At 37.5% G+C, this 14,482-nt stretch overlaps 1 protein-coding gene across 8 annotated transcripts in view; it reads left to right on the top strand.

Moving 5' to 3' along the window:
* Positions 1 to 14,482, top strand: part of PCDH15 (protocadherin related 15) — a 443,438-nt gene that overhangs the window by 294,205 nt on the left and 134,751 nt on the right. For all 8 annotated transcript variants that reach the window (XM_056352005.1, XM_056352006.1, XM_056352009.1 and 5 more), the window contains one exon: positions 6,009 to 6,137. In XM_056352005.1, coding sequence (XP_056207980.1) covers positions 6,009 to 6,137 — 129 coding nt within the window. The remainder of the gene's footprint in view (positions 1 to 6,008; positions 6,138 to 14,482) is intronic.

The raw sequence follows: 14,482 nt of genomic DNA, 5'->3' as shown, positions 1-14,482 counted from the left end.
CTTCCCCCCCACTGCACAACAAAACAAGAAAGCTGGCTTTGCAGAAGTAAATGGGCACCAAACTGGAACTTGTCTTTGAATATAATTTTCTCTGCTTTGATAGTCAGAGGCAAGAATACTCTTAGAGCTCCTCATGCTCTTCATTATTGACTGAAAAATTTCAATGTAATGTTGTGACAAAGTTAAAAGCCTCACCACTTCTCTGTCTATGTGCTGAAGGTTTCCTTGGCTGAAGAATTTAAGCTAGTGACCTACGAAATGAAGTGGGGGTTATGTGACAGTAGAAGCGATTTCAGGCAGCCGCTGCTACCTGCAGTTGAAAATGGTAACAAGAAATGGTAGGCTTCTCTAACGATACAAGAAACTGAGCATCACACAAAATATAGTGACCCTTTTGCAGTATGTTTACTTCTGTCCTCCTTGCAGTGCACTTTTTATCCCCAAAGCATGTATTCGCTACCTGTGGTCCATCTCACCTGAAGGGTAGTGTCCCATATAGTTACTAGCTGCTGTAAGAAAGGGTATGACCCACGATCTACTTGCTTTCATGTTTTCTGTTGCAGTGACAGACTGAAAAGAGGTTATAGCTAGCCCTGAACATAACTTCTAAGCAATGATTATTTAATCAATGTGATTTTAGTGTTGCTGGTGACTTTTTACATTATCCACAAGATGGATGATCATGAAGTTACCAATAGTGCTCCATGCTGCAGTTCTGAATAAGCCACAGTAATTTATAATAGTTGTCTAATAAAGGCTATTTCAGAATAGCACATCAGTTTTAAGCTGTGGCTTGCAGAGAGCTCAAGTAAGTCTTTGGAGCCATCTAATGGGGATATAAAAATGTTGATTTTATTTAATAATCTGTGATTATAGCCATTTCTGACATTAATGGCAGAACTGCTGCTCTATGCATCTCAAAGAAATAAAGGTAGCCAACAGACTACCATTTTGTGTAAAAGGTTGGCATTGTTCCATCAGTGGGATAACGGATATTGCCTGTATTCAGATGAAATAGCAAGATTTTTGAGTATTCCCATATTGTTTCTCCATTTTAGAGTTTGTCATTTCTGATTTAATGGAAGAGAACACTGGGCATGGCTGCTAACCCAGAGTTCATTTTGAATGCTTCTCTTGGTGATCCTGCCACTGAATTCATCCACTTTTTATAGTTTGGTAAATTGTGCCTAATATAAAAATGAGGATTATTTGAAATGTTGATCTTATTACAGGAACTTATTTCAGTACCCATGGAAGTTTAGAAAGAACAGAGAACTTAATTTTATAAAATAATTCTCCCGTTTGGCATCTCAAAATATTATTCCTTTGCAAAATACTACTTTTTTAATTTATAAGTGAAAATTTAAGTGTGACTTGAGACTTGGTAACAAGTGGAGCACTATCCCATGTGGCTGTGTCAGCTGGCAGATAAGGCAGAATGCTTAGGATGAGTAAAAGTATTGCCATCAATCTGAAAAATACTAAAAATTCTTAGATAACAGAAGACTTGTGAAACAATTCCAAATGTCTCTTCTCCTACCTTCCTCTCTCCCTTCTTATAAAATCCTCACAAACTTTCTTTTTTTCTTGCAAAACTAAGCCAAGCAAACACTCTTAAATTTTTCCAGTTCTCATTAGTCTTGGGGGTTAGTCTGACCTGGAATCCCTCAACATCAATGACAAGTTCCATCCTACATTACAGAATTAACCTGTAGAATAACTCAAGGCGGCTTTCACCGTTCACATACACAAGTCAGGCTGGTAACTGATTTATTGCATATTTCAGGTAGCCCATTTCTAATGATACAAAGTCATCAAAAACTTGATTCTGTTCTTATGCAGGGGCTGTTGAGACCAGGTTCCCAGTACCTGTCTGCAATGTGAAGGCAAGCTAGAGCACAGTTTATAGAAAACCCTTTTGCGTCACCATGCTGAAATGCTGTCATTGTCCTCATGGGGAGAAGCTATTCCTTATGTCCAGTCTGAGCCTCTCTTGTTACAGTTTACACTTGTTTTCTCTCCTGACACTACCCAGTTATCTAGGTGTGGTCTTCTGAGGGCTGAGTAGAGGGGATAATCCTTTCTTTGGACTCCAGGCAGGTCCCCTGTCCATACAGCCCGTGAGCTGCTGCCCTGTGTTGCTGCCAGGGCACACGGCTGCTCCTGCTCCACTCGCTGTTTGCCAGCACTCACAGGCCTTTCCTGCAGAGATGCTTCTGACTAGACAGGCCTTGGCCCAGATCCCTGTGAGGGGCTTTTCCTTCCCATGGGCAGGACTGTGCATTCATCCTTGCTGAATTTCATAGGGTTCCTGTTGGCCCATTTCTCAGCTGACTGAGGTCCTTCTGAATGGCAGCCCTGCCTCCAGCATATTGACTGTTTCCTCCAGTTTGGTGTCACCTGCAAACTTGAGGAGAGTGTACTTCATTACCTCCTTTACATCATTGGTAAAAGTGTTAAAAAGTAGTTTAAAATTAATCTTAAAATCCAGGTTGTATTAAGCTGAGCTCAGCCTTCCCTGCTGCCTTGACTGTCTCCTCTTAGGTGAAATCAGAGTCTCCTTTGAAACTTCAGATGACTCCTAGATTTATTCCAGTATTTCAGTAAGCTCAGTATTTCTAATACTATTATAACAGTTGGGTTTCACGAAGGCTTAAAAAGAAAAAAAGTTCTCTTTTTTGTTCAAGTATTTTTGTAAAAGTATTGCTGCAGGGTCATGTTGTTAATAGCACAGTTCCAGGGCAGAGTTGCTTGGCTTTAGAAAAAAACACTATTGTTGAGGAGAAGTGCTCCTAAGAGTTCCTTACAATGTGTTGCTATGTTTATCTAAAGTACATGAGCCCCTCCTGTTGGCATGCACTTATGTACAAGACTTAGACCTGTGAGTAGCTCAGAACAGTAATTTTTTGATTCAGAAGTTATCAGATGCTAAGGCGTGTTTTGACAGCTGTTCTGAGAGCTGCTGTGGGTTGCTTCAGCATCATCAGATGTAAACACACTGCAGATTATCAGACACATCCCTTTAAAATTTTCTTGAATGGAAAAGAGATTTTTTTCAAAATAAGAATTACTCACTGTCTTAAGCCGATGTTTTTTATGCCATATTTCTCTCAGTTTATTAAATCTAAGAGGTTTTGTTACACCCTGTATTCTGTGGAATCAAGTTAGGTTCGGAATATTGATTTATATGCAGTGCACGTCGCTCATCAGAGGAAATGTTCTGGAGTGTGTTTTGCATTAACAAGGGTGCATAAATTGTAAAGTACATTTTCCTTATATAAATTGAATGTGGGAATGGCAGTTTCAGAAGCAATTAGCAAATAAGTAAGCAAATATAAGAAGCCAGCCTGCAAGCCTCTTTTTGTTTGTTTGCTTCAAAATACTCAGTATTCATTACTTTTTAAGTATTAAGTAGTTATTCTGTGGTGCTTATTGTGGAACAGATCTGTTTTCTGCATTTGCCTCCATACAAAAACCATAGAAAAATTCTCACTCTGAAGGAGCTGTGTTGTGCATGGGTATTATTTATGATACTTGTGTATGTTTGCTATCTGTTCTTTGCTGTGCTGGTATCAAGAGGGATTGCTAAAGGAAGCCTGCTAGCACAGGTCACATTTCAGTGAATACATGGGACACTGTGCAAATGCACCAGCCAGGTTTATAGCCATGAAAAGAGGCAGCTGACTCCAGTGCTGGTGACTTGGCTGCTTGCCGAGTCTGGGGATTTGGAAGGTGAAAGAGATTGACCTGTTACAGGATCTCTCCTGCAGAGAGTAAGTTATCAGACTGAACTGGTGACACAGCAATGAAAGCGTGACCAAATACTATTAAGACAGTGAGTATATTAGTTGTCCTTTGCAAGTGCTTTTCCTATGTGGCAGATACAAGGAGCTTGCCCCTTAATAAAAATGAGACAATATTCCACATTTATTGTGGGCAGTTAGTGCACGGACCTGCGAGGGTGTAAAACTGCTTGAGGTTTGTTGCATGGGTGGTATTGCACCAGAAGATGCTTCAGAAAAGGCATACAAAGATGCAGGTTTACATTCAGCCTTTTTTGTTTTTTAAGGGAGGATGGTTACAGGTTTCTTTATGAAACCTGTGAGGTGCCACTTTCTAACAGGTTGGTGAGTCTTGTGCCTAAAGCAAGGGACTTTCAGGAATTATGTCTGCACTGTGCAGTTGCTGTGACTGTAATGTCATATAGATTTCCCCTAATGTAGCTCAGTGCAAAGTAGTTCAGTATCAGTAGGCATCTCAATAGAGCACAGGAAAGCTGATTTAATACCCTGTGTTTTATTTTACACTGCACTTCACAGTAGCAGTGGCTGCAGCATAGACATCATTACAATATTACTGTCACTGGGGGAACAGTACAAAACAGTGGACAACCAGCATTTGCACTCTGCAGCAGTAAAGCATCAGTGTTAAACTTCACGTGTGTTTCTTTCTGGCATCTCTCTCCCTTATGCTACTTGCTTAACAGGCTGTTTTTAGAGTAAGATAATTTTATTTTCTTTCCATACGAACTGCATGAAATGCTGAAGGAAGCATTCATACACTAATGATACTGTGTTACAATACCAGGTTAGCCTGCCCCTCCACTGCTCCGCCACAGCATCAGCATCAATTTACATCACTATCGGTCATGCCAGATATTAGTGCATCTTGCTCCTGGGGAAGATGCTATACCTTCCCTGCGCTGTCTGTGCCCATGCTTCTCTGTTCTGGCAATGAAAGGCTGTCCTTGGTATATAATTTCAATCCTCCTCAACATGTTTTTTGCCTAGAAGTGCTTCTCTTTTCTCTGGTGGATGAAGAGTACTGTTCATTCCTTCTTTTTGCAACCTGTGTCAGAGGCCACAGAAACTTGCATTATTAGTCTCCGCTTTTTTGTAGTTATTATTTATAGGGTAAAAAACAAAGGCATGTTTTTGTTGCTCTTGCCACAATGTTTAAATTCATGAGGCTCAAACAGAGGTATTTCACCTCAGTGCAAAACTGTTAAACTTGAGAAACAGGGAAGAGCTGCAGTGCTTCAGCATATTCTGAAATAAATAACTGCATGAAATAGCTAGTGTTAGTTGATGTATCTGTTTCCATTACAATCTTAAACTGTAATAAACTTGAAGCTACAGTTCTCAATGGTACTTGATGTTGTGCTGGATTTGAATTTATGGAGTAAAAAGTATCTCTGGTAGTAAAAGTGTTAGCATGTGTTGAATTAATCTAAAATACAATAATTTATAAAGTACAATAATGTGGTGTTTTGTGTCTGAAACAGTATACAGAACCAGTGAAAAGGGATCTGACTCAAGCTGTGAAGGTCGGCAAAGTATTTCACTCTCCAATCGCTTCAATTTGAATAGAAAATTTCAGTAGGGAGCACAGACATGTTTTGTTGAAATTTTATGTGTTAAATATACTGAGTTATGCTGTTCCTGCTGGGCACCTCTCTGTATGTTAAAGTTCACGTGGTAATGGTTAATAGGACGTCAGCATGATGTGGGTGAAGGATGATACAGAGATCTCTGAGCTAAGGCCAGCTGAGCTGGGTAGCATGATTGTGCCAGCAAAGAGGGTGACTAATAGTCTAAGCTAATCATCACGGTAGCATATTTTGATTAGTAAAATAAGTAATTTCTTTCTGGATTTGTATTTTTGGCACATTTTTATATTTCTAGATTCCCCACACACCCCCCAGAATGGAAGATCCTTAAATCCTCAAAATACCATATAAGAAAAAACGTATCTGATGTCCTTCATGCATCTCTAATATATTATTCAGTCATGACCCTGTTTTGTCTTACAAGAAAGGTAAAAAGAAACTCTTCAAATGAATAATCCTACCTGTTTCACAAAAACATGTGAAAAAACATCAACAACCTTTTTACCTGTGTTTCTGTACTGGATGGGTCCAATACACGTCAGTAAGGTTGCTGATCAGTTCTCATCTGTGAAATTGTAAAATAAAGATAATTTGTTCATAATGTTATCTTTTTCTGTAGACCTCAACTGCTACTGTTAATATTGTGGTGACGGATGTAAATGACAACGGACCAGTTTTTGATATGTTTCTACCTAAAAACCTGTCTGTAGTGGAAGAGGAAGCTAATGCTTTTGTTGGTCAAGTAAGGGTAAGTTATTAACTGTGCAGGGTTAAATTGTTTATTTTATTACCCCAAAGAGCACAAAATTATTGTACCTTAGACACACTCACATCAAAATGACTTAGGTTTAAATGCAGACTATCTATTGCCAGATGCATTTATGCTAACAAAGTCGCTTTTTAAGGTTAAAATACAGAACTGTTTTTCTCTATGCTTAATAACTAGAAAGTTTTTTTCATTTAAAAATAGCACATTAAAAAAATGTTTTTGAAGACACAACACTGTAAAAGCTTCCTTATATGAAGGTGGGTACTGCTCTGAAGCTGTCCAAGCTCAGGTGTAATTTTCAAAGGAATTAACTTTTATCAGCATTGACAAAGATTACAGTTCCCCTACCGCTTACTTTCGTTATGCTGTGCTGAAATACCAGCAAGATCAAAGGTTGTTTTAAAGCCTCGGACATACAGAAATTAGGATCCCTGCAATTAAATAAGTTTCCATAAATTAATGCATTATTGCTTTGGATTTTGTCATTTTGTTCATCTTGTGTGGTCATTTTTCATTTTTCATCCTAAGATGCACAAATGTGATATTTCAGATCAGTACCAAATATCTTTAAAACCCATTTTGTGTTTTGCTGAGTGCCCTCAAGGTGCAATAAGCTTTTCAAACACTAGCTTGGGTCTATTTTTAGCTTAGATGGAACTAGAATAAAACAAGTTATTGCAACAGAACCTCTCTGTCTTATAAATTAGTATAATTTCTAAGTTGTATTGAAATGAAAATATTTAATGAAGTCTTGTGATAGCTTATGCACAGTTGTTGAATGACAGAAACTGGTTGTATGATTTATTGTCATGTTTATTGCCAGTCCTAATTCCCAGTCCGTGGACAGAAAAATCTTTTGCTTTACAGCACAAGTACTGGACGTAATTTCTGCTGTTTCATATTCACAAATGCAAATAGATAGTATAGAAAAGAGTGATTTGGGCATTTGAAACTTTTTCTGCCTTCAGTGAGATTATTGAAATAATGATGATGAGCACTGAGGTGTAGCTATGTTGTTTGAGGATATTGTTCTTTAAAAACTGAAATAGCTTTTGTTGTGTTGTGCTTCACAGTACCTTAGAACCACAGCAACTGTAGGAGAGGTTTGTATGGGAATACATTTTGTATAGAAGCCGTAATGTGGTTTAAATATAAAGGCCTGTTATAGATGAAAATAGCCTGATAAAAGAAGATACTCCTTATTCTGTCATGTGTTTTCACTACCAGGAATTAAGCTGCTGACTGGCAAGCTTGCTTTTCAGAATGTCTTTTACTATATTAATTTCAAACAGAAACTTGAAATTCACCAGAGTAAGCAGTGATATGAAAGATTTAAAAAACAGTAAAATTTGTGGGTTTGTGGTGTCTCCCTTTTTGAATGTCGGCTTCCCATTCTGCATGGGGAAAAATACAGCAAGAGATTATTTGCCTCAGAACTGAAGTTGATATGGCCCCTTGTGCTCTACAGAGACAGAGAAGCTAGTGGCAAAGTATATGGAAAAGGTGCTGAGCTACTGTTGCCTCAGGGTTTTTTAATAAAAAAGTATGGGGTTTAATTATATGCAATAATAAAGGGTAAGTGCAGTATCAGGATCATTAGCTGCCTGAGCCCAGTGTCAGTCAAGGGGAGGAAAGCACTACTCACAGTAGAAGATGAAGGTATGGGCTGCTTAATGGAATAAGACATAAGCAATGACCTGGATGCTGAAAGTTGACCAAACTTCCAGAGGTCACTCACAACTGAATTAATCTTGTTTCTAATCAGCTTATTATTTGAATGTATTTTATAGTTAAATCCATTATTTCATTCATGTATGATCCACCAAAATCAATAATTACATGATTTGATTATTAGCTCCCCCACACTGCCAGTTAACATGATAGTAATACTGGAAGGTCTGGAGATTTATTTTATGATGTTGATAAGAAGAAAGGTAAAAGTAAAGCATATTTATTAGTGCCTATATTAAAATGCTAGAAATAGTCTAGCTAACATGTGAAAAGCTATTGAAGTGGTTTTCCCATTCTTGACTTTCTAAATGGGCTTTTTCTTTTTTTCCTCTCCTGAGACTAAAAACTTAATGTTTCTTGTCTGCTCATCTATTCTAAACAAGTGATTGATCACATTCAAGACCCTCCCTTTGTTCCCTTTTCACTAATATAGGTAAGGTTATAAGTAAATTGTGGTATAAAACAGATAGGTCAAACACTCCCATGAATAACTCCTGCTGCAGACAAGAGATTTCTGTGCTTGAGTGGGAAGGTTGAACATAAAAAGGGGTTCCACTAGGAGCTTAAGTAACATTTGGGAATTTGTTTCCCAAGGAGATACAGAGAAAGGGCAATGAAAGATTTTTCTCTTGAAGAGGGGAGGGCTGTTACGGACAGGGAGGCAGTATTCACACTCTGAAGTGCTCTCACTCTCTGCCATTCGAATGGCTCTTTGTCTGCCAGCTGGAGTTCCTGACAGCACTGCTGTAGGAGTGCAGCCTGTGGGGATTTGAGGAGCATACTGAAGATTAAAAGAACAAAAGCTAGAAAGGATAAGGCTGGAAGTGTAGCGGATGTATTTCAAATACCTTTTATTTTACACAGTGTTGTCTAAATTGGGGCAGTTGGAGGTGTATTAGATTCCCTGCTGTTCTTTCATGTCTGATCATGGGGATCTCCCAGCCAGACAGGAGGAGAACTGATGCATGAAGTTCTTTACAAAAGACCAACAGGAAACAAGAAGCTTCAAACGGGAAACTTGAAAATAAAATTCAGCCCACCTTATTGTCTATTGCAGTCCAATAAAAGAGCTGAGGTTTTGCTGAAGACAGGACATCTGAATTATTTGCATTGTGCAGTGTACTATTTATCAAGGGTGGGTGCATAGGAGGTAAAAAAGTGAAATGGACTTTCGGTTGGAGATCAATGTGTCAACTGCAAAATCTGCAAGCAGGATCACATTCATGTTCAGTGAAAGACAGTTTTTTACAGACTTAAAAAATGCAGTTTGTGGTTAAATAAGTTGTTGACCTGATGGGGCTCAGGAGAGGAAACAAATCAACTGCAGTTTTTATTCATGTTTTTTATATTTACCCAATTTTTTTCACACAAACCCATTGTTTGTTTTTTGTAGCCATATTTTTGTGTCACTTGATCAGCACTGTTTGAAATCTCCAACATGAACATGTTGGTATCAAGGGGAGATGGCAGCATGAAAGGAAATGAGAAGGAAAGTATGGATAAATAATTACATGGCAGTGGACAAACCAATCCCTAATCAGATGTTCAGGTATCATTGGACCTTAGGTCTTTCCTAAAATGGAGACAGTATATATAAGCTCCAATAAGGAAAGCAGTTTGCAAACAGTGTGAAATACCTCTGTCATCTGCTTTTTTTTTTTTAAATGAGAAAAGAAATGCTTAAAGAAAGTAAGTTACTCATTAAGATGGAGCTGTTCTACCTATTTGGAAAAGTGAGCTTTGGAGGACTTTCTTTGATTGTATTGTACAATGGAAATATTTGGGTTTCTATTTATGTAATAAATGTAAATTCATACCTGTCGTATATATCCAATAGCATCTGTCCACTACAGAACAAAGGAAGGCAAAACTGTAAGACAAGTGAGAGAGACAGAGACAGCATATATGAACCAGTCTACTGAATCTAGGCATTTCTTTTAATGGTATAGAAGTATTTTAAATGTGTTAAGAAGCAAACTGTCACTTTTGATTGCTTATCAAATATAATGATGACACAAATTTCCTAACAGATTTCTGTCTGTGAATATCAGTGAATTCTTACAAGCTTCTGTTTTTATTTAAATTCATAAGGTGATAAACCCTGCAAGTCTCATGATGTAAAGCTTAAGTTTTACAGATGTTGGTAAGGCTTATTGTGTTGGACTAAACGACTTCTGGAGATCCCTTACAACTACATGATTCTGTGTTTCTGTATACAAGAAAACTGCTTCAAATGCTGATGAGGTATTACATTACAGGATTTTGTTGTAAAAAGCCTAGAAAGGAATCTCGCTTTACCTAAATCACCACTGTCATGTTTTCTGCATGAAGGCTCATAGAACAGGGTATGATTTCCCGCAACCTGTGCTGTAGATTATGCCTTTCCTGTACTAAAAATACCAGCTTCTGAAGTTCAGTTTTCAAGTCTCCTGTACCTTTAGACAACTTGTAGGAAAATTAGAGGTGGAGGAAAAACAATGAGACCAGAAGAAAGAGAGTTTTATTGCCAGGAGAGGACAGTCTATGAGGGAAAGGAATTAAGCCTTTGGGGAAGAGTAAAATCACAGCCTCTGAAGTAAATCAAATACCCAGCATGAGTCCGTGACTACTGCTTACTGCATAATACATTACCTAACAACATACTCTGAATTCGTCAGATCTATGTAAAAACATTACGAGCAGCTAGGATTGTGAAGTCAGAATCCATTAGAATTGATCAGAATCTAAAATCGGAGAATCATAACGTGGCAGATGAAGCAAAATCAGAGAAAACTGAGGCTTTTGTATTTGGTTGCAATGTGTGCATCTGTATCAGTAATGTATCTGTTACCATTTAGTGGTGTCACTGCCACTGTGTGTGGTCTGTGTGTGTAGGAATGAGGTGCAGTCTGCCAGTGCAAAATAGCTCTTAAACTGCTATTCCTGAGCATCTACTTGTGCTCATTTCTGTAACTTCATGTAGTTTCTTGTAAGTGATCACAAGGTCATTTTGATAGGGCCTTTGTGGTATCATTTCCCTCTAAGCTTATTAAGAAAGTTGTCTACATGGTAGGTTAGAGAGGCCTTTAGTAATGCTTTCATCACTATCTCCCTTAAGATCCTTATACAGATGCTAATGATATAAAGACTTTCATAGTTTCATGTCAGACAAGATGTGTCAAGGGGAGAGTATTTCCAATAGGGCATAGATGTGCTCAATCCTGTTGTGTGCTTTTATTCTCGCTCCTTAACCAGCCTGTATCAGTTTTGTCAGCCACTAATACCTGATCAGGGTGAAAGAACTGTAGCTTCTCTGGATCACTGCATCCACAGGGTCTGCCTTTAATCTTTTGCATGCACATGATAGGGCAGACTCATGTCAGCTTGACTGAACACTGCTTTAAAAGTTGCATGCAGAAGAGATGCTAGGAGTTGTTTTTGGTTTAAGCTAAATGATATGCTCCTTACTTTCCTCAAAATGGTAAGTCTTGGGGAATATCTTCCTTCTGTCCTGGAAAGGGATATCTAAGAAGGATGAGAAATGCAGAAAATTGTTAACTTCTATGAATAATATTCACTTTATATTTTAATTTAATCTTACTTTTCTTCCCACTTAGTCTCTCAGATTTTATGATCAGCTGTTACAATAATTCTTAAAGGCTGCATCTCTACTTAGATGGTGAGAAGCTATGAAATGACAGCCAGTGTTGAAGTCAATGTCATCATCCCATGTGCTTCTAGTTGGGTTTTCACCTGTTCATTAACAAACAAATTCATTCACCCCCTTAAAACAAGATAGATGTTTCAAGTCCAGACCTGTGGGACGTAAGAAGGAATAGATGCATTTGTAGATTTGTGCAGGTTTTTTCTGTCTTAGACCAACAGTACTAGGCAGGATTAATTTCTTTCTGCTGACACCCTAAGGGGTTGCAAAATTGTAAATTACTGGAAGGTATTTCACAGCATGTGGCTGCCGCCACACTCCCCCCAGCTTTACAGTGGTTATTTGAACTTAGGTGAGCTTAACACACAGATGAAATAGGTTTAAAAAGCTCCTTGCCACCCATAACATGGGGTAAGTTTTTAAACGAAATTTCGAAAGCTGTACTCTTGTCTTTCCTGTTTGCAATGCTATATTTGTGCATTAATTTACATATTTATATTCAAAGTAATAACATTTGTGCTTTAACCCAGTGGAAATTCTGATACTTGTTATCAGAGGAACATTTCAACCATTTTCATATTTGGAGCAACTGATCATTTGAGAGTTCCAGATATTTCTCTATGAAAGGAATTCTTACTTTTTTGTGCCTGACACGTTGCATCCCGGTGTGTTTTTAAGCCCTTTTATCTTTTTCAGCCTGATGCCATACTAAATCTTCTGAATTGGTCATTTCATGTCTCTAATACATGCCCATTTAGTATTTTGATAGGTGATTCCGTTTAGATTTGACTGTTCAGATTTCTGCCACTAGGATAAGAAATTACGGTTTTCCTGAGCTTACAAATTATAGGGGTTTGTATTGGGCCTGCTAACTTTTGACTGCAGTCTCTCATGATACATGTTCTTCTGTGACTAGATTAGTGATTCCTTTTTTGAAGACTGCCTGGTAGAAGAAGATGCAGACATGTTTTGTGATACATGTCAGGAGTCTTTTTTCTAATACACAGACCTTGTGGCCTTGATATCTGTTATTGATATAAGAAAACTAATTTCCTTTAACTATTCTTATGTGAAAAAGAGAAGACAACAGAATGCAACCAAGAGAGTTTTAAAGGTCTGACCAGTGAGATAGGTAGTTTCAAAGTTTGCTGTTCTTCTAATGTTCTCTAATTAGTTGGGCTTATAAGGAGAACCAGCGGTCTAGGGAAATTACAAAAATAACTTTAAAATAGATTAACATATTAGAGAAATGTTTGAAAGCCCAGCTAAATGTGAAGATTTTAAGCAATATATTTAATCTGTGACTTAGAAAGCTTTGGGGTTTAGTTTTTCTAGTGTGTATATTCATTGGTTTAATCTCTGAATTGCTTGGTCATATCATTGCCAAAGAACATACTTATCATGAAAGCAAAATTTCAAATAATCTTTCAAGTAAAAACAGGCAGTGCAAGTCTCTAAATATAGGATTTGGTTGCGTGCCAGGCTGAGGAAAGCTTGACTATTTTTAAGTGTTACAATGTGATTAACTTTTGTAGGAGGTTCACCAGTCCATTAAATCATGTTCTTGCAGCCCTGAGTTTTCCGATTTTCGTTTATTTTAATTTATATTTGCTTGTAGCATTTAACTGTTCTAACTGTGTGGTTTTATTTAGAGTCACATTTAATTGGTTTCCAAACTAACTCTCCAGATGCACTGGAATTAGCATTGACTATGAAAGTAATTATCAAATGTTTTCCTGTCTTGTATAATGGTTAAAATTGGTCAGTATTTGAAAATTTACCATGTGTTACTTTTACCCTAACAAATTACTCTTAGTATAGTTATGAGAAAAATAGTGAGCTGGTATGACTTGGTAGGTCAATAAGATACTTTTTCTTTTGAAAAGTTTCTGGAGGATATACATGAAACCCGTAGTGTTTTTCAAAAGCGTGTGTGTAAGGCATTAGTTTATTGTCCTAAAGAATTAGGAGTTGCCTTGAAATTTCCAGATAGCCAAAATTTAAGGGTGCTGCTTCTGAGTTTCATTTTTGCCTCCCCAATTTTTGGACTGCCCCAGCCAGAGATAGATCACTTAATTTGCACTCCACCCCCCCAACCACCCCCCGATATTACAATGTACAATTTTATTTTATATTCTTTATATCATGTTCCTTCATCAAGTCATTTTGTGCAGGCCAATATTTCAGAACATTTAAAGATTCATCATAAATTGTAACTAAGCCTCTGTCTCTTTTTTTCAGTGTAACATTAAGTATTGTAGCATGTCAGAAATGATATAGCAGAATCAAGTAAGTTAAAAAGTCTTGTGTGTACTTTTGGTTGAGCATGAACACAGAATAAAAGCTTTATATAATTTCTTATATGAAATTCGTACAAACCTGCAGCCCTTTAATCCTGCAAGTCTGTAAAATAATTCTTTTTTTTTTTCTTCATATTAAAAATGTAACTTAAACGTCAATTTTGTAGGAAGTTCTGCAGAAATGAACACTTTTAAGTTTTAGGGCTGCAAGGGAGTATTGCAACTATCTGTAATGGGCATGCAGCAATGCTGTACATGTTTAGGAGCATGATTACTTAATCTAACTGCGAGAAGCAAGAGAAAAGTGTGTGCACAAAACTACTGACAACACTGGGAGGACAAAAGTATTTCCTCTTTTCCTTTCTTCTTTTGACATTGTTTTGAGTTCAGCTGACAGAAATCTTCCAGAACTGTTGGTACCTTTTCCTTTGCTTAGAGCATGTAATGAATGGAATAGGGAAAAGAAAGACTGTAAAAACAGACAAAAAGAAATGAAAGAGAGGAACAGCCTTTCTGAAATTTAGGGAAGAAGGAAAAGTCTGAACTTTTATGGGTGACTGATTTTCCCTCCTTAAAATATCTTAAAATAAAAACCAAGAGGTCAGAAATGTTTAAAATATCAAGCACAAAATCGAATTTAGCACTCCCAC

The sequence above is a fragment of the Falco biarmicus genome, chromosome 9, assembly GCF_023638135.1.
Source record: "Falco biarmicus isolate bFalBia1 chromosome 9, bFalBia1.pri, whole genome shotgun sequence".
NCBI classification, from domain to species: domain Eukaryota; kingdom Metazoa; phylum Chordata; class Aves; order Falconiformes; family Falconidae; genus Falco; species Falco biarmicus.
This window is presented reverse-complemented; position numbering and strand designations above follow the sequence as displayed.